The 19,211-nt window shown below is 42.6% G+C and overlaps 2 protein-coding genes across 2 annotated transcripts in view; one reads left to right on the forward strand and one right to left on the reverse strand.

Moving 5' to 3' along the window:
• Positions 1-5,566, reverse strand: part of GABRA5 (gamma-aminobutyric acid type A receptor subunit alpha5) — a 57,469-nt gene extending 51,903 nt beyond the window's left edge. Inside the window, exons 1-2 of the mRNA XM_009900156.2 lie at positions 5,149-5,566; positions 4,400-4,552 (exon numbers count right to left, since the gene is read on the reverse strand). Of these exons, the coding sequence (XP_009898458.1) occupies positions 4,400-4,485 (86 nt within the window). The 5' untranslated portion in view covers positions 4,486-4,552; positions 5,149-5,566. The remainder of the gene's footprint in view (positions 1-4,399; positions 4,553-5,148) is intronic.
• Positions 1-19,211, forward strand: part of GABRB3 (gamma-aminobutyric acid type A receptor subunit beta3) — a 233,671-nt gene that overhangs the window by 44,861 nt on the left and 169,599 nt on the right. The gene's annotated exons all lie outside the window — the stretch shown is intronic.

Here is a 19,211-nt window from a genome sequence, read left to right on the forward strand (position 1 = left end):
ATTAGAAGCCACAGAAGGGGCCCATCATTATAAAATGTAATTACTCTCTAAAGATGCTCAGCTACATCTTCCAAGGAGTTCATAGTTTACCATTTTAAACGTCTTTTTTGCCATCTAGTCAGAATCATGACAGGTACTATTCATAGCTTACTTTTTAGTAATAGGAAAACATATGGTAGATATTTCATGATTTTCCCCAAAACTTTAAAAGTAAAGGTGAGAGACATTGGAAAAACAACTGAGTATTTTCTATTGAAAGTTGCATTTCTCTCTCTGCCTCCATCTCTCTTTTAAAAGCAGAGTTTACAATAACTTGCTTTAATAGAATTGGAATTACACCAGAACTTCAGACAAATTAACAATTTGTGGAAAAGACAGTGGAAAAAGCACTTGCACAATTTGGGATAGTGCCAGCTGGCCAGACATCAAAGGAAACAGATTTACTTTTCTGAGTTAGCTTCTTGCCATCTCTTTCTTACAGATTCTTGAGATCTAAAGATGCTGATATTTTGTGAATTTGTGTAATGAAGTTTCTTTTTTTTTTTTTTTCACATTGGATTAGGATAGAGGACTGACTAAAATGATGGAATTTTAATGTTCTATACATCTCCTTAAAGAATAATTTAATTCTTTTACTTAGCAAAGGTAGTACTTTACTATCTCCTGTGAACAAGCAATTTGTTAGCAGTGTAACAACAAAAGCCTGTTTTTCATAGGGTGATGTCTTATTGTCCTCAACCCCTTGTACCTTAAGGCCTCTTTCAATATCCTGACTTTCTCTCACAGCCATGAAATACCTCCGAGCAATCTCAGCTCCCCAGGTTACTGACCTGCAGCCTCACTAGGAGGCAATTCATGCCAGGGCTGGTCCTGCACCAAGCACGGGCTGGATGGCCTGTAGGTACACACCTGTTATTTGGACAGCTGGCAAGCCAAACAAAACAGAGATGCTGAAGCTGTAGCTTTCTGTTTGGCATAGAGATTGACTGATGTCTACCTGCCTCCTTCAAGCAGTTCTAGGTACCCACTTAGTTTTCCAATTATTAAAATTGTCGAATGAGTTCAAAAGACATGAAGATGGAAAGGAAAACAGGATAAAAAAATAAATGGACAGGCACGAGTGCATAAGGGTATCATAATTCTTACAAAATTAGTCTTAAAAACATGAGGAAAAACTCCCTAGCATTTCAAGTACTTAGGAAGGGACATCCCAGCAGATCTAACTGCTTAGGGTTGCAGAGACTAACTTGAAATAACAGGCTGGAGGAGAGGTATGTTTAGCCTAAATAACAGGATTATGGTCTTAGCGATAAGGGCTGTGAGCTAGGGGAAAAGTATGCAACTACAGACATGGCACAGACTAGTTCTTACAGTGTACAGAGAAGTCTTGTGTTGGCTTCGTTTAAAGGGGATCTTCTGTTCTCCATGCTTCTATACTATTCTAAATATTAGTAGCAGATAACAACTAAACTGTGGGTACACCGACATCCATCTTCATTGGTTTTGGCTCTCAGAGAGAGTTCTGAAATTGCATGTCCAAAGCACAAGCACACAGGGACTGTGCACCACCAGTGCATCCTTACGGATGTGCTCGTGGACAGTCTGGGGCTTGCAAAAAAAGTCAAGGTGCAGAAAGGCTGGCCAGCATGGAGCTGACCATGTGCTACCTCATGTCAGGGAGATCTTGGTGCCTATCCTTGCCACGCTTCCATGATATAGCGCCTCTTAGACCCCATGAGAAGTCAGGTTCTCGTCTCATATGGAAACACTCTTCACAGTTATATTTGACTTTTAATTATTCTCCAGCTCTATTATTAATGTTCATTTTCAAGACAACTGTGAACAATCTTGAAATGCTTCAGTAAAATACCTTAACTCATGAGAGCATTATACAACTCAAGGCTGAATTCAAGCAAGCTTGAAAAAGCCTTAACCTGTGATAGACCATTTCTTCAGAACTAGTTCATAAAACTGTTACACCAACAATGGTGCGGGGCTTCATGTCCTCCTCTCATTTCATCTGTATCTTTGAATTTTTAATCAGTGATTTTTCTTTAAATAACTTGTAACAACCATATCTACAGCCTATTGATGTGAATAACTCTAAACAGCCATTCCACATTTATGTTAAACGTTAATCACAGACTTTTGCTGAGTTTTCTAAAGTAGCCTAGGAGACTAAGATACATAATTCCTGCTTATTTTACCCATCATCAAAATCCTCCAAGGTGGCTTTGACTATGTCAGCAAAATCAGTATTTATGATTTAATATAAATACGGAATGACTATGGAGAATCATAGATAAATCTCTGCCTTCATTTGTAACCTCCTACTGTCTTTTGCTTTTCTAATTTGTGCTCATTTGGACCAGTCGCTTTTATCTAGCACACTGCAAAACACACTGCAATGTAACGGTGCAGTGCAAATATGGATGAAGCTAATAAAGAACCTGGTAGCGATAGCAAATACCATCAGTATTAGATTCTCACAGTTATAATATACCAGCCTACACGTAAATTGTACCATTCTGTCCTGAAGAGTCAGTCCCAAAACACTTAGCAAATTACACTCTGAAACCACTTCTGCCTCTGGAACAGAAGTGCTGGAGTATCCTCTGCCTTTTGAGCAGGGTCACAATTCAGCCCTCAGGCAGCATGTGAGTGGTGCAGTGAATTAGAGCTGCTTATCTCTGCAGGCCCAGACTAAAATTACTAGATCAGAAATGGGGGGTGGGGAAGGAGGGTTATGTGCACGTTTTAGTGCACAGAAGCTTTTTGAGTAACTTGCAGAAAACAAGTGCCCTAGTTTCGCCTAACTGTCCTGTTCTGATTATCTGCCAAGTTACAAGTCACACCAATCCCTACTTGGGACTTAGATTCAGTATTTGGAGTCAAAGGGAAGAGTTAAACCCTCATTTATTTATTATTTTCCCAAGCATCACCCATCTATTCTTCTGTTAGAGGAGTAACACAGTTAAAAAAAACTGACAATAACAAACAGGTCATGCTCAACTACTGCAGAGAGCTGCCTACTGCAAGGCTGATGGACAATCAGGAGGGACTTAAAGTTATGGTACTCAAAATTTTCTCAATGTGGTAATACTTTATCAATTGCAAACATACCAAGGCAAGTTTAAAACCAGTCCCACGCTATGTCCCCTTCATTTCTGTCACAAAGCACAGGGAGACTTTTGCCTTGGACCACAATGAAAGCAGGACCAAGCTTCTCCAAGGTGAATAAATCAGTGCTCAGTTCTTTGCATCCTTTGTAGTGTACAGTCCTACAACAATTGTTGTATGCTGCTGTGGTTCTACCTGCCTACATAGAACACACACTGGAGACAGGGCTAAGTTTTGCTTATACCATAGACAGTCATCATTCAAAGTTTGGACTTTCTTCCTAGTGCAATCTCAAAAAAAAAAAAAAAATCCCTTCACTTGAAATCAGAAACTGATTTGCAACTCCATTTTCTAGCTTTGTATAGCAAGGAATCGATGGGTGTCCTTGTGAATCAGCACGTTGGGAGGATTTGGGGGGGGTTTTTTGATGAAATCATAAATAATTGTTCTCCTCCACAAAAAAGGAATCAACCTACATTTTCAAAGTACTTGCAAAATGGTTTTCCCAGATTCTCTTGCACACCCCAATCCTAGAAACTTTTAAGATCTCTGTCTGTAGGCAAAAACATATCAATAAGGGGGTTCTGTTTGTTTTGTTGTTTGGAGTTCTTTTCTTTTCTTTTCCTTTCCTTTCTTTTCCTTTTTTTTTTTTTTTCCCCCTAAGAGCTATAGTAGGAGCTTTTCTTCAACATAGCATTCAAAACATTTCCATCAGGAAAGCATCCAAAGCAAAACTAAGGAAACAGGATTCCTTGTTATATGCCTCAGGGAAACACAATTTCTAGTTATTCTAGCAAGTTTCAAACTCAGCCATCCTTTTGAGCAGTCACGATCTTCGCTTACTCACTAGGGAAGCCTGTACCAGCTAGCAGCATGCACAGAGACCTGCTGCTGCAGCCTTGAAGTGCTGCCTATAGCCTGCACCCACCAGGTGAGAAGGAAGGTGCAAGCCTCCCTCATTACACCCACCAAGGCAGGGAGCACCACAGTCCTTATCTGTTCTGCACCCAGGTCAGAGCACCCAGCAGCTATTGGCATGGTCTGAGCTCCCCATGCCCCCCAAGCCTTCCCTGCAACAGCGTAATGGGCATAAAGAACTATTGTGAGACAATAAATATGAACAAGAAAGCAAATCACTCCCTTCCCCCTGACACCAGCACATTAAGACAAAATGCAAAGCCCACTTGTTTTGTTCAGCAGCTTAGTACCACACAGAGCCAACGTTTTTTATTTCCTAAAAAAACTCATAGCAAAAATTCAAACACAGCTGGCAACTCACCCAAAGTGGCTGGCTAGACTCATGGAAATGCAGAAGAGGAAGAAGTTTTTGATCATGATAAAGTCAGAGACCATCCCATTGTCCATTCCAGAGGAGAGGAGGAATGCAGGTGGTTGCGTTTGCAAAGGTGCAGCTGTTCACTTTGTTCTTACACTGCAACAATGTAAAAAAAAAAAGATAAATTATTACAGGGACAGACAGGATAGCTGAGTTCACCTAACATCCCATCTTCTGCTATCTCTATTTTTCACAAATTTATCTAGCCTTATGTAAACATCAGCTGTTTATGTAAAATTTCATATCTTCAAGGACATATTTTACCTTCTGCTGACAGCAAACTGCAAAACAGGAAAAAATCTTAGTGGCCCAGTTTTCCCTTAAAGTCATCCATGATATAAGTAACTAAAGAAATAGTCACCATTTTCCAAATGCCAATTTTGACCCTTTACCTATTTCCACAACTTCCACATGCCTGTAAACCTAGGGCTGTGTGCAGCCTCCGCATCCTTTCCTTTCATCACAGTTTTTTCCCATTAAATACCCATCTTCCCTTTCCAAAATCCCAGTTGAAATGCCAAGAAACACCTACTGCTTCTTGGAATTCACGATGCTGATGCACGGCTTAGCAAAAAGAGGGTGGGATGGGAGGGGGTATAAAGTGACCTTCCTCGCAAAGGCACATAAACCTCACGCTAGCAGGAAGAATGACAGTAAATGTAGCTGCTCCAGTGATGCTGCTTTTCGGATACCTGCCTCAGCGACCAGATCACCAATTTCAGCATTGTGCACTAAGGTTTTCCTCTGTACCCTATTGAAAACAAAACAAAACAAAACCAACAAACAAAAACAACAACAAAAAAAGCCAAAACACAAAGCAATGCAACCAAACTAAAAAATCCAAATCAAAACAGAACAAAACCCCAAACCTAAACGAACAAAACCCCCAAACAACCAAAACCAACAACCCCCTCAAAACAACCCTCAAAAACACACCAAGAGAAGAGCTGCCTGGATGTTCCACTTGAACCTTGTGCCCCCCGCACTACCAACCGCTCGGCAACTTACTCTCCCCACGCCGCCAGCGCAGCAAGGCGAAAAGCCAGAACCAAAAGCCGACCTCCCGGAGCTCCCTCCGCCCGGCCCGCGCTGCCCCGCAGCGGGACCCGCTCGTACCGCATCGAGCATTGCGGGGTCGCCGCTCCCTTCCGCACACACTCAGCCCCAGCACGCCTGCACCTGCCTGGCGACCGCCGCTCGCCCCACTCTGCCGCCGCCGCCCAGCGCCCCGCGTTGCCTGCTCACGGAGGGTGGCACCTGTGCGCCCGAGCCTGCTCCGCTGTCCCCTTCCCTTCTTCCCTTCCCATCCCTGTGGGGCCCCCGGGCTTGCCCCTACCCCGCCCGCCTGCCTGCCAGCCAAAGTTTCCCGCGGCCATGTGCGCGGCGCTGAGCGCAGCGGCGGTCTCCCAGGGGGCTGCGGGCAGGATTACCCGCCGCCCTTCGCTGGCCCGGCCGGGAGCTGAAGCCCGGCGCTTACCAGCCGCCGGCGGGGAGACGAGGGCGAAGGGGGCGGTGTTTGCCCGAAAGTTGCGGAGCGCCAGCGGGAGAGGAGCGGGAGCGGCGACGCTGTGACTCCCCGCCGCAGCGCCGCGCCCGCGCCGCCCCCGCGACGAGCCCGCGGTCGGGAGCGCGGGTCGGTGCGCACCCGCTCCTCGCGTACCCCAGTGAGGACCCCCCTCGGGAGGGGCCGCTCCCGGACCACCGGAGGCCCGGGAGGGTCCCCCGCTTCTTAAGGCTCTCGATGCAGCCTCCCCCCAGGAGCGGGGTCTTGGGCCAGCCCAGCCCGTACCTACCCGCCACGGGGAAAGCCCCTTGCCACAGCCTGGCCGAGCAGGTGTGTCTATAGACTCCTTACACATACACATATATAAGGATGTGAGTATGTACACCCATACACAGGCGCAGATCCGTGTCTATATCCCTATTCTGTAGCCATGGGACCTGATCTAAATCATTACAACTCTTCAGTGCTGGAATGTTACACCAAACAATGTTAACTCCCTTCATACATCATCATTATCAGACATCCCCACTTTGTATTGGTACTAGGAATTCCAGGAGAACCTGCATTAACTTTGATGTTTCCTTGTGACTGTGGTGTTATTCCAGAAAAATGGATGCACTGCTTCACAGTCCCAATATAGGTAGCGTCACACTTGCTACACGTTCAAGCCACATCTATTTTATACTGTTTGCAGGCATGGAAAGATTGGTGCATTCTGAACTTGCCAAAAGAGGAAATGAATGCCGTGTAGTCCCAGTTCCTGTGAATTCCGTGAGACACGTGCCACATTTTGTAACATGTGCATCTTGCATGTGATAAATACGATTTCAACATATACTACTGTGACCATACTTCGAAAAAATGCTTAAAATGCAGTTGTCAAATTAACAGACCTAACAAGAAGTCTGTCCTTTAGGCAATGTTATGGATCAATGAAGCATTTGTCTTTTCCCTGTTATTCATAAAAACCCTCTATGATATTAATCCCTCCCCTGAAATCAGTACTGGTTCTGTAGGCATTGCTGTAGCGAGTGCCTCCAAATGTGTGGCTGGTTCACAGTTTGTGCATAGAGTTGAAACCTGGCCCTTACAAATTTAAGTTATTGGGGATTTGGCTATATGTGGTGCTTAGCAGCGTTCAGGTTTTCTGGCAGTGATTTATGATCTTAAATGCAGAGCCAAATGACATATGTTGTTCCCTGTCCTTCCTTAGTGACTTCAATAAATATGAACTTGTGAATGAACGTTGCCATCAGAACAGCTTTCGTGGTGCTTAAAAATGCAACCTAGGTGAGCAAGAACCAAGCCTGGCTTCCCCTGACTTCCTGCGTCTTCTCAGTGAAGCCACACGATGAAGCATAACGGCAAGAAAAACGCAAAGAAAAGGTTAAGGGAAAACAACAACAACAAAAAAACCCCCGCCACACACGCACACCAAAAAACCCTCCACACCCACAAAAACAAAAAACAAACACGGAAAGGCGCCTTGCTCGGCCAAACAGCACTGGAACGAGCATCAGGGTCAGACAAAAGGCCGCGCCCACCCCTTGGAGAAGGCGGCCCTTCGCCCCCTCCGCGCAGAGCCCCGCTGGCTGCTCCCGGGTAGCCGAACCCCGGCGCGGGGCCGACGTTCTCCCTGCAGCCGCCAGGAGGCGGCCCAGCTCCACGCAAGGCCAAGAGGCGGGCGGTGCGCAAGCGGCGCTCAGCGGGGCTCGCGGGGGCGCCCGCGGGTGGCGGGGGCTGCGCGGGGCCGGGGCGGGTGTGGGGGGCGCTAGGCCAGGCCCGCTCGGGAGGCTGGCCAGGATAGCTGCCGGTAAAGCCGCTGCGGAGCCAGCGCGGGCTGTGCCGCGCCGTCAGTGGAGCGAGAACGAAGCGACCGGGAGGAGAAGGTGCCTCAGGCACGGTTGGTGGTAGCCGCAAAGACGTGCGTCTGATGGCTCCTCACAGGCGCCGTGCGGTTCTCTGTCGCATAGCCTCGTCCATACAATAGCGGCGTAACACAGACCTGGTTCTACTTGCCAGCTAATTATAGCTCATGACACAATATATCCGAAACCTGTTGTTTATAATGCAAGGTATTAACTCCTGGTCAAAGGTTGAGAGCTTGTCAGACGTTAATTGTGCAGGTTTTCGGCTTGGGTCCCTGCAGGAAGGTGTTTCTGACCTGTGACAGCAAAGTTAGTACAAGCAATAGAGAGATCTTCACTTTGAAGACACCAGTATTGTACATGTGGCCTACTGTGTTTTTTTCTAGGCACCCCCTCATGATTCACACTTATGCTATTTGTACTCTTAGCCACCTTGCTCACTTTTAAAGATGTGTTAAATTTAGTATGTGAAACAATTACTTTTTATTGTAGTCAAGGAATTGTGTTAGTTGTTGTTTTGGTTGGTTGGTTTTTGTGCTGGTGCTTATCAAAAGGCATCACAGTCTAAAGGAAGTTATTTCATATCTGGAAGAAGTTTTGTGTGTCCTCTCTCTGACATTTCTCCTCCCTGCATCATTAACTAATGTTGCTTATTTGCAGAGATAAATGCATTTGATTTACATCATCTTCTACAAGGGACCAAAATAATAGTACAGACAAACCATGATGTGATTTTTTACCATAGCGCTCATGAGTACTTACACACTCGGGAGTTTGCCAGCAAATGCACACCAAGTCATGACACTGTAACACACTTCTGGGAAGTGGCCTGTTTATACAATAGCCAAAGGCACCTCTGTCATTGCCCAAGCCATTTCTTCTCCCAGAAAACCTACAGACAACTCATAAATTTGCATGGAGGTGTGACATGCTGTGGGTATTTACCCAAGCAATAGGCTCTTCAGAGGCATTCTCTTCTACCAAAACATTTTATTTCTGATGTCTAGGTGGAGAGAATCACCTGTTTTCTTGAAATGTCTTTGGCCTCCTAGCTAAGACTGTGCAAGAGGTAATGCTTAGCATAGCAGTTTTGGTGATACAGATCCTTTTCCAATAAAAAGCAATCATTGCACAAATCCCTAATGAAAGGCTAACACCACATAGCTGTTGGCCAGTCTCAACACAGAGACTGGATCTGAACAAAAGGCAAAAGTCTTGTTTCCACTCCCTTTTTTCTCAGTATTTGTTGAGATCACAGTCAAGAGGCTTCTACTCAGCCCTGGAGAGACACACCTGTGGTTCTGGGTCTAGCCCTGGGTTTGCAAGTATGAGAAGCAAGAATACACTGGAGAAAGTCCAGCAAAGGACCAAAAAGATTATTAAAGGACTGGAGCATCTCTACTATGAGGACAGCCTGTGAAAGCTGAGACTATTTAGCCTGAAGAAGAGAAGGCTCAGGCAAGGGAATGAAGAAAAGGGAGCCAGGCTCTGCTCAGTGCAACTCACTGGCAGGATAAGTTGTAATGGGCACAAATTAAAACCCATGACATTCCATCTGAACACAAGAAAACACATTTTTGCTCTGAGGGTGGTGAAACAGGAACAGTTTGGCCAGAAAGGTTAGTGAAGCCTCTTTCTGTGGAGGTGCTCAAAATCTGAAGGGAAGCAATTCTGGGAAACCTACTGTATCTGACCCTGCTTGAGCAGGAGGTTTGATTGGCTGATCTCCAGAAGTACCCTCCAGCCTCAGTCATCCTGTGATCCTGTAAACTATGAAAACAGTGTAATCCTGTGGAACTTCCTGTTACTTTCCCCAAACTTGTTCACAACTGTTACTGACATGATACACACAGCCTTGCTGATGTGAAAGGTATTAGAGTCTGACAGACTTTGAAGCGTTTGGTTTATTTCTGAATGATAAGGGGAGATATTAAAAGCCTTTTCTTTATCCCATGCATGCCCACTCTACAATGCCATGGACACCTTTTAACTTGTCTGTTGGGTCACAGTGCAGACAGAGTTGCTTTTAGGACCTCATGTTTTGGTGGCTTTTTGCATCTGAATGGCAAGAGAAGTCCATAATGGATCATTGTGAAAGGTGTGTGGGAACAGAGTAAAGGTGGGAAGGATTGTTCATACACAGAGTCAGTTCCTTGAGAATAGATCAGTGGTGTTACTGGGAAAGAGAGACAGGCTGTCCCTCTTCCAGCAAAATTCCCAGCTGGTTGTGAAAAGTGACACCTTTAGCAAGCAAAACTGATGCTTCTGCACGTTATTTGTTGCAACTCCCAAATCTGCAGGTTCAAAGGTCTATAGGCTTCATCCAAATATAATCTTGAATAGGTTGCTTTCTTCACACATTTAGTTTAGAAATTAACAAAAGGCTACATTTCCTGTTTGATGTTTTCTCTTGTCTGTTACAGGCAACCTACACTTCAGTCCATTTCCATACATAATAGCTGAGCCTGAACAGTGCTGACATGAATTTGTAGTGTGCCTTAAGCTTCAGTGTTTCTGAAAACTACTCTAGGCACATTTAAGAGGTCCCTACTCTGAGATGAGAGCTTATTTCTCAAAAGTGGTTGGCAGGAAATTTAATATTTTTCAGATCTGTATTAGACACTTTTCCCCATTAGATGAGGGAAATAGTATCTAGAGTAGAGAACACATCCAACATTTTTCAGGCTATTGTAAGGTTTTAAATCCTTGGATTAGAACAGTAAAGCAAACACTATCTCTCAGAATGGCATCACTGTCCATGTAAAGACATATAAAGTGGCTCCATCTTTTTCCCTTAACCCACCTTGTTGTGTGACTTCTTGCAGTTCCCTTCTCCCTTATAGATCCTATCTTCCCTACAGGTTAACTTGGCTGGTACAGAGTTACAGAGTTTAAATTCCACCTGTGTGGCTGAAATAAGTGTAACTGTCGAGAGTCCTGAGCAAGTTGAGGAGTAGCACAAGGCCAGGGCCAGTGGTGGAGTTCAGGCCTGGCACCGCCCTGTCTCGGTCTGGAAAGGGAAGGAGACTCAGCTCGTTTGAATATTCCTGTGTTGTGAAATTAGAGGCACAAACGAGGCCAAAATATCAACAGCTAGACTATTTATTACACAAATAAAGTGGATGGATCAGAAGGGGAGAGAGAGAAAATAGGGAGAGAGAGAAGAGGGAGAGAGAAGAGGAAAGAAATTATATTACCACACCCCTCACCCCCCAAGACAGTTTGAGTCTGTGGAGGAAAGGTGCTGCAGCTTTGGAAGGGAGGAGATGTTGGGTCTGTGAAGAAAGGCTACTGCAGCTTTGGCATCCAGGAGATGTCCTTGTTGGCTGTGCTGTCCTCTGAGCAGCATCTTCAGCTCCATGAGCTGTAGCAGGCAGAACTTAGGACAAGGAGAGAGGGTTCCTCTTGGTCTGCTTCTTGCAGGCTACATGGTGATGTCTCTGTCGTTTTTCTCTCCTGGTATGTTCTCCATTTTTCTTCAGAGCAGCATTGCCCCAGTCTTTTCCTTCTCTTGAGTTTTCCTTCCCAGCGGCATTGTCCATGCCTTTTCCTTCACCGTGTTTTCCTTCTCCTGTGTTTTTCTTCTCCTGAGCCGGTAGTTGCTCAGATCTTTTATACAGTTTTTAGGCATGTATATTCCAGAGAGTATCCATAGCAGTGGCCTCTGCCCATTTCCAGGACAGCTGCAGAATGGTGAGCAATCCTTATCTATGCACCTTCCAGAGAGTCATTCCAGTGGCATCTGCCCAATACACATCAGCTATGGTCTGGGCAAGCAGTAAAGGTGATTTTATCTTTGTTGAGTCACATCAAGAGAGACAAGATTTAGTCTCTCACATGCCCTTACAAGGAAATGTTGTCCACAGGCAGGTTTTTGACAGTTTATTCATATCAGTCCAGCCTGCCAGTGAAATACACCATTTTTGCTCTGTTTTGCAAAAAGAGAGAATTTCCTTTACACCAATGGACAGAAATGCAAAGTCAGAGCGTGGACTCAGACCTGCTCACAGATGTTTTTCCTATGGAAGAAATGAATTTTTGTTCGCACTCTTGCCAGTTTCAGATGTGAAATCTTCACCCTATTCATGTAGATAGTCCACCAAAGTCTGCCATTGAGACACAAACCATGAAAACCAAGACAGTTCACGGTCTCAGATTTGGGGGACAGAAGGGGCTATCTAGCAGCAGTCCCTCCTGCACCACAGAGTCAACAGATTTTTCATAGCAGTATAACCTCTGAATTTTTGGTTTGCGTCCTCTTGCTCTGTGAGAACATAGGCACCGGTTCCGCCCCCCCCCCCTTTTTTTTCTTTTCTCCTGAGTATGCATTAACTCTGCAGCAGGCAATCTCCTCCATAAGTGTTATATCCCATTGTGACCGTTTGAGGCTGTGCCTTTAGGAAAGGGACAGTGCTGGAACACTCTGGCTGAATGTTTTGGTATAAAAATGAAAACATGATATTCTAAACGAATTTCATTGGTAAATTGGTAGAATGCAACTTTAAGTTTTAGTGCAGTTGGAATTTTCCTCAGTTCCTCTTCGTTCTTCCCTTTCCAGCTTGTCCGCTTCTGGGCACCTAGCCAGAACGACCTTGGATAACAGATAAGCACTAATCCTGCATGTGCTTGGAGGCCTAATAAGAATTTTCTTCCTTAATAACTGCCTTTTCTCTCTCTAACCCTTTTTGGGAAAAAAAGGAGGTAGGGGGAGAGAGGGAGGTGCAGGGGGGAAACCCTCCTCTGTCCAGAGGAGGGAGTCTTGTTCCTGTATCTTTCTTTGCTGTATATTTCTGTATATATATTGTAAATACTGTATATATTGTGTATATACACCCTGCATCTCACATTGCTTGTAAATATAGCATATCCTTGGCTTATCTGACTGGGCCAGCCGTGGTTTTCTTTTTCCTTCTTCGTGGGGGAGGGAAAGCTGGGCCTTCTCTCAACCCACCACACCCATAAACCAGCACTTGTTACTATATCACCTTGAATCTGCCCTGGTTTCTTCTCTTGTTGGCAGAGTGTTTTTTGCAGTGTCTACGTTTAGTCCATACCTAGGGCTAAACTTTAGCAGTTGTTCTATCACCCAATGACCCCTCCCCAGCAGAGAAAGAGAATCAAGAAAAGGAGAGAAGACCCACAGGGTGAAATAAAAATGGATTTAATGAAATAGCCAAATTTCAGGACAATGTCAATACAAGATACATATAGTTATACCCAGCTCAGCAAAAGTGCAGCAATCATAACATCCAGAAAAGCAGGCCTCAAGGGCAGGAAAGGTGTGAAGAAGGTACAGAAGAGCCAAAGCAGAAAGCCCCCACTCTAGGAAGAGGCTCTTACGCATCAAACTTCCTCCTTTGTACTGAGTGTGATACTCATGGTAGAGGATACGCATGTAGCCAACTCAAGCCAGCTGCCCTGGCTTACTCAGAGCTGCTAATGTGCTTCAGCCCATGACTGGACTGTGATTGTGTCCCAGCAAAACCAGGACATAGCTGTATGATTATGAGCTAGTGAGACTGGCATTGCAAGCAGGAGATTTGAAAGCAGGGTGTCACCAAAGACCTCATGAATTTGATGTCCTGCACCAAATTAACAAACTGATTAATGTGCCTGTATGGACATAGTGGACACAGGTGTGAAGTTTGCATTTTGCCTACCTCTGCGCTGGACCAATTACAGGTTCCCTGCTTTGCAACCATAGACATTGTGCTAGTAGTATGGGAATGACAGTACAGATAGATGTACTTAAGCTTCTTAGCAGGCCTAGTGAGAAGCAAGTGTATTCAAAAGCCAATGTGAGCAAACAGAAGCACATTTTGTCTTCTCATTCTGTGTGCTTACTCAATGGTGTCAGTCATGGTATCCTGACATTCCCAGGCAACTGCCTGTGAGTCTTCCAGTTCTCCAGAATGTAACTGTTAAATATGGAATGTATAAACCATACTGTTGCACAGAATGAAAGAACAGAACAGAACAGAACAGAATAGAATAGAATAGAATAGAATAGAATAGAATAGAATAGAATAGAATAGAATAGAATAAATCAGGTTGGAAGAGACCTTTGAGATCATCAAGTCCAACCTATCATCCAACACTATCTAATCAACTAAACCATGGCACCAGGCACCCCATCAAGTCTCTTCTTAAACACCTCCAGTGACGGTGACTCCAGCACCACCCTGGGCAGCACATTCCAATGGCCAATAATGTAAAGAATGAATAAGCTTTCTCTAAACATGCAAGAAACTTTTAACTATGTGTTCAAGAGATTATTCTATGTTAAACACTGTTGATACATACTTACATCTGAAATGTTGCAGTTTTCTGTTGTGTGTAAATTTAGGGGGGCTCTATAGCACACAAGTGAGCATCAACTCAGAAAACCTCTGAAGTGGAACTTTGTGATCCCATCATATATATTATGATCATATATAATTTGTTCAAGATGGCTAAATTTACTGGTTAATATTTTAGCTAGCCAGAGCAGCACTTACATCTATATTTGAAAAATGTTGGCTTATTGGGGTAACTTGGTGTACAGTCTTTAAGGCTTTGGTACTCCTGTCTGGTGATTTGGATGCATCTTTTCCATGTGTATGCATGACAGTGCACAGTTCACTCCTTGTAAGGGCAGGACACACAAAACAAAATGAAAACAAATTTACTCTGTATTCTGAAGCTTCTAAGTAAGAAAGTACTTTATGGAGAACAACCACAATGATGCAGTATCATACATAAGATTCACAAAGATTAATCAGGCTTGAACTAGGGCATACAAGTCCTACATCAATATTCAAGGGATTATGCATATTGTACTGCATATGTAAGTCCTTCATAACAGGAAAGGCAGAACAAATCTTACAAGGAACAACAGTGAAATTCACTGAATTAAGGTGGAAGGATTAATGTTGAAAAATTCTTCATTAAGTACATATTCAGATATTCTTAATGGATGGAAGGTGAGTGAACTCATGGAGAATATAGGACTGTAAAAACCTAACATACTTAGTGATGTTAAGAACAGAATATTTGAAGTTCAGAAATCAATTAAATGCAGACAAGAGGCACCAAAACCTATTGGATGGTACATCTCTGAATTTTATTGTACATACATAGGTGTATCTCTCTCTCTCATGTTTAGGTTTTAAGCTATAAATACTTATGCCTATTGATACATGTATATGCATGTTTACCTGTCAATTGGGTTTTGCTTATGTAAAAGCTAAATAAGATTGGATTGGCATGTTTTAAGTTGTTATGATGGAGTCAGGTCTTTTTTGGCTGCTATAGTTTCTATGCATTTTTCTGTGTTGTTTACATGTGCAGTGGGCATCCTGACAGAGCCCATTATTTCTGTTTCTGATCAACACAGGTAACTGCCAAAAGATATCAACAAATATTAGATTCCACTTTTGTAGAATGTTACAAATGCTTTCAAGTCACCTAGTAATGATTCATCCTAATAATTAGCTACTGCTATGGAAAAGATACATTAATAAATACCATTCAGAAAGCTGTAGACACAACTTACATTTATTTTAGTATTTGGAATATCCTGATTTTCAGACTGAATTTATTGGCAAGGTTTAGGTGTGAATAAATGTTCTTAGCAATTCCAAATCCCAGTAAATACGCTTTCTGTGCTATAATTAATACAATTTAAAGAAACAAAAATAATTGTTCAGTCTAGAATTAACATTTACATAAATTGTAGAGAACTGCTAACAAACAAATAAACAAAAACACCTGAAAATGCCTTGGTTTGGAAAAGATATCAATGGAGACTTCACAGCAATCTATAGATAATACTAAAGGATGTTAATTATTAATGATTGAACTATAGTAAGAATTATAGTACACCACACCCATGAAGCCAATGTCAGTGCTGCAATTTTGTGTGAAAATATTTTGCCAGTCCCACTGCTGTAGAATTCAGAAAAAATAATGACATATATTAAGTATATCAGTCCATAAAGCCAGTTCTTCATGTAGCATAGACTGGCTGAGTGAAGGGCAGTGGAACTACACCATACATTAGATGAGATTGTGCCTCAAGTATAACCCAGTAATTATGATTCAGTCAACAAGAGTTTGTTTGAATCTGGAGAATAAGATTTGGCACAAATATTAAGTAGGGATTTTTTGTTCCTTTTGGTAAATAATTTATTCAATAAAAAATGCAGGTGGCTTGCTCACAAAACAGCTGCAGAGCAGGCTAAAATGTGCCAATTTGTATTAGTCAGTGGGGGGGGGGGGGAGGGGAAGTAGAGTAAAACACTAGACATACTGAGCATTTTGATTTTAGTATTTCTTAAAAAGTCAGTAGGATGGAAGAAGAGGACAGAGTTGCAGAAAGACTTAACATCATTAACCCCTTCTCTCAAACTGAAAAAAAACAGGTTGCTATGGGCAGGTTTTGTCTTTTTGGAGATAAGAAACTTTGTAATGATTTTTCTTGATCATTCCACATAAACTGTTACACATTTACAGAAGTGATTGAGTATTCAGTGGGTCAGGTATCAGCAGAGATTATTATCTGTGTGTCAGCCCTTGCCAAGGAAGGCTTTGCACGGATGGAAGAAAAGCACCTTACCTCCAAGCTATGTATTTAGGAAGTAGTAGGTTCAAGTTCAGTCCTGGGTGCAGTATTTTCCCTGACTACTTGTGCTGTAGTTTTTGAAGGTGTATGAACTGGAGACAGAGTGACACACTATTTCCAGATCCCCAGACTGCATGCTTCAGTGTGTCTGTTTCTTCTTTAAGGTCTACGACAGTTCCATTGGTTGCACATTTTGAAGGAATAGGGCTACTTGCATAAGTAAAATAAGATGGATTTATCTCTGTGCCTTTCACCTTCAGGCACTGAAAACTGTTGGATTAGTTTAAAATTTGGGGCTGCTTACTTCAGTGTCTCACAGACTGATGGCCAATTGTGTACAGAGCACTTTACCTGCTTCTCTAAACATATCACTTGTGGATGCAGAGAGTTAACACTCATGTTAACTTCAGCAGCTAAAGAGTGGGGATGGTCAGGGAACACAGCATCTCAAGTGCACAGAAGAGGATGAAAAGAACAGCTTCAAAGAGAAAAAAGTGACTTAAATAAAATATGACTACTGGAATAGTTGCAGTTGGTCTACTTGTGTTTCCCCAGATTACTAAAAAGAACAAAATAAGAGCCATCAAATGTTAATCATTTGTGTGGAGATGTGCTTTTTGAGTGGAGTACTGGGACAGAATCCTGGGTATATTCAAGACAGCAGGATGAAATGAGTTTGAGGTGAATAAGCTAAGAGAAGAGACCTTAAGCCTTATCCACTTCAACTATGTTTCATCACTAAGTGCCATTTTGTTGAAATCAGATTATGGTGCTTTTATCACAACTTTTGGAGTTCTAGCAACCACACCACAGAGAACAAAATTGCTCACTGTGGAAGCACCCAGTAGCTAAGACATTCACTGAGGTGTGGGTGAAGCAGGTTCAAGACCCTCTTGTAAAAAACAGACTCAAATATTAATCATTTAATGCAATGATAAAGCAAATATTCTGTCATCTGTCTATTAACTGTGTGTCTCATTTTATGGATGACCAACTTGAGCTGCCCAAGGCTTATAGAGCACTTGCAGTTGTAGACAAAGTCAATGAGAGCTGTGGTTTCTCAGCACCTCTGGCTGCAAGGCAGTGCAGTCTCCAGTAATGTGCACAGAGTTGTAAGCCATGAATTTTAATCCTTACTCTGCTACTAATTCACTGTGTAGCTCCAGGCAAGTCCCTATCTCTTCAGCTGTAAAATGGGAATAATAACAGTTTCCTATCTTTCGGCAGTGATAAATTCATCTGTGTTCTTGAGGCATGCAAATACCACAGTGATGAGTGGCCCAGAAAAGACCATGATAAAAAATGAATAATTCTGTATTTACTGCAGGCTTTGGGTGTGCAGTAAATAAGACAGTGCTAACTGGCTGGTGAAGATTACTTTTCTAAGTTGCTGCTTATTCAGTAGGTACTGTGTAATCAGTACCTGCTTATCCTGTGCAATGAATGATAAAGGATTCTTTGGGGTAAAAAAGAGAAGCAAAGACACATTTCAAGAAAAGTCATAATACTGATTTACCGGAAAGTGCACTTAGGATTTCATCATCCATTCAGGTCCTAGTGTTCTCCACCCTTAAAGCACTTTAAAGCACTTGATTATGGCAACCATCACAATGTTTTTCTAGGCAGTTGTTTTCTGTGTAAGCACAATAGGGCTTTAACTTGGGCCACAAGAACTCAAAAAATAATATTTTGAATGTGCAAGTGTATCTATTCTTCATATGCAATTATTCCTGTCTGAAAATTGGGCAAACCAAATCTGCACTTTGTGTGTGTGTGTGTGTGTGTGCCTGTTCTGATCACACCATTGAATCCCCACTCTTATACTGCATTTTTCTGGGTTCTCAGATTAGTTGTAGGGTAGGTGGCCTGTTCAATTTTTTTCAGTATCCCTTTCTTTCTATATAAATAAAATGCCCTCAGAGAGTTCCTCTTCTAACAAACAGATTTTTGTCATTGAAGATAGCAAGGAAAACAACTAAGACCACTGTGCATAGTGGTATGCTAACACTTTGATTTAAAATTGTTTAGTCTTAGCATGCTTAGCCTGCCATTTAACCTCTTATTAGGAGCTATCACACCTGTTAAAATCATGTGAAATCCAAAAAACAAAACAAAAAAGATGTCAAATATTCCTTTATAGTTACATTGTTCAGAAAATCTCTAGTGTCATTCTCTGTTTTGTGTTTGTTTATACAACGTGCCAGTGCAGCAGTCCCCTGATAGTGCTCATTTTGATATTGTTGGAGTCATGTTTACTTTTCTGTACCTAAAGATATCTAAACTCTGCCAAGACAGAGTATGCACAGATTTGTTGGTCTAATCTCCACCTGAATTGGTGATGCTACATTTAAAACTAGGACATATCTAATTATGAAGTAATTGTGACATAAAAGGGAATCTTGCATTGCATAATACTTACACCCTTTCAGTGTATCTAATAAATGAGCATGTTTATTGTAATCCAGCTATGCATTTTTAGGCATTTACTTGATAATCTTAACTGTGATCTCTGAGGTCTATTTGAGATAAGAATATACTGCATAGAACAAAGCAATATACAATCTCAAATAATACTTTAAAATTCTATCTTAAAAGCACTTTTTCTTGATATTTACATGATTGAGTTATAGAATCAGTCATAGGATGGTAGTGGTTAGAAAGAACCTCTGGAGATCATAGAGTCCAACTTCCCTACCAAAGCAGGATCAAGTAGGAAAGGTGACACAGGAAGGTGGGGTCTGAAAATCTCTCGTGAAGGAGTTTCTACAACATCTCTGGGCA

The sequence above is a fragment of the Dryobates pubescens genome, chromosome 10 (assembly GCF_014839835.1).
Source record: "Dryobates pubescens isolate bDryPub1 chromosome 10, bDryPub1.pri, whole genome shotgun sequence".
Lineage (NCBI taxonomy): Eukaryota > Metazoa > Chordata > Aves > Piciformes > Picidae > Dryobates > Dryobates pubescens.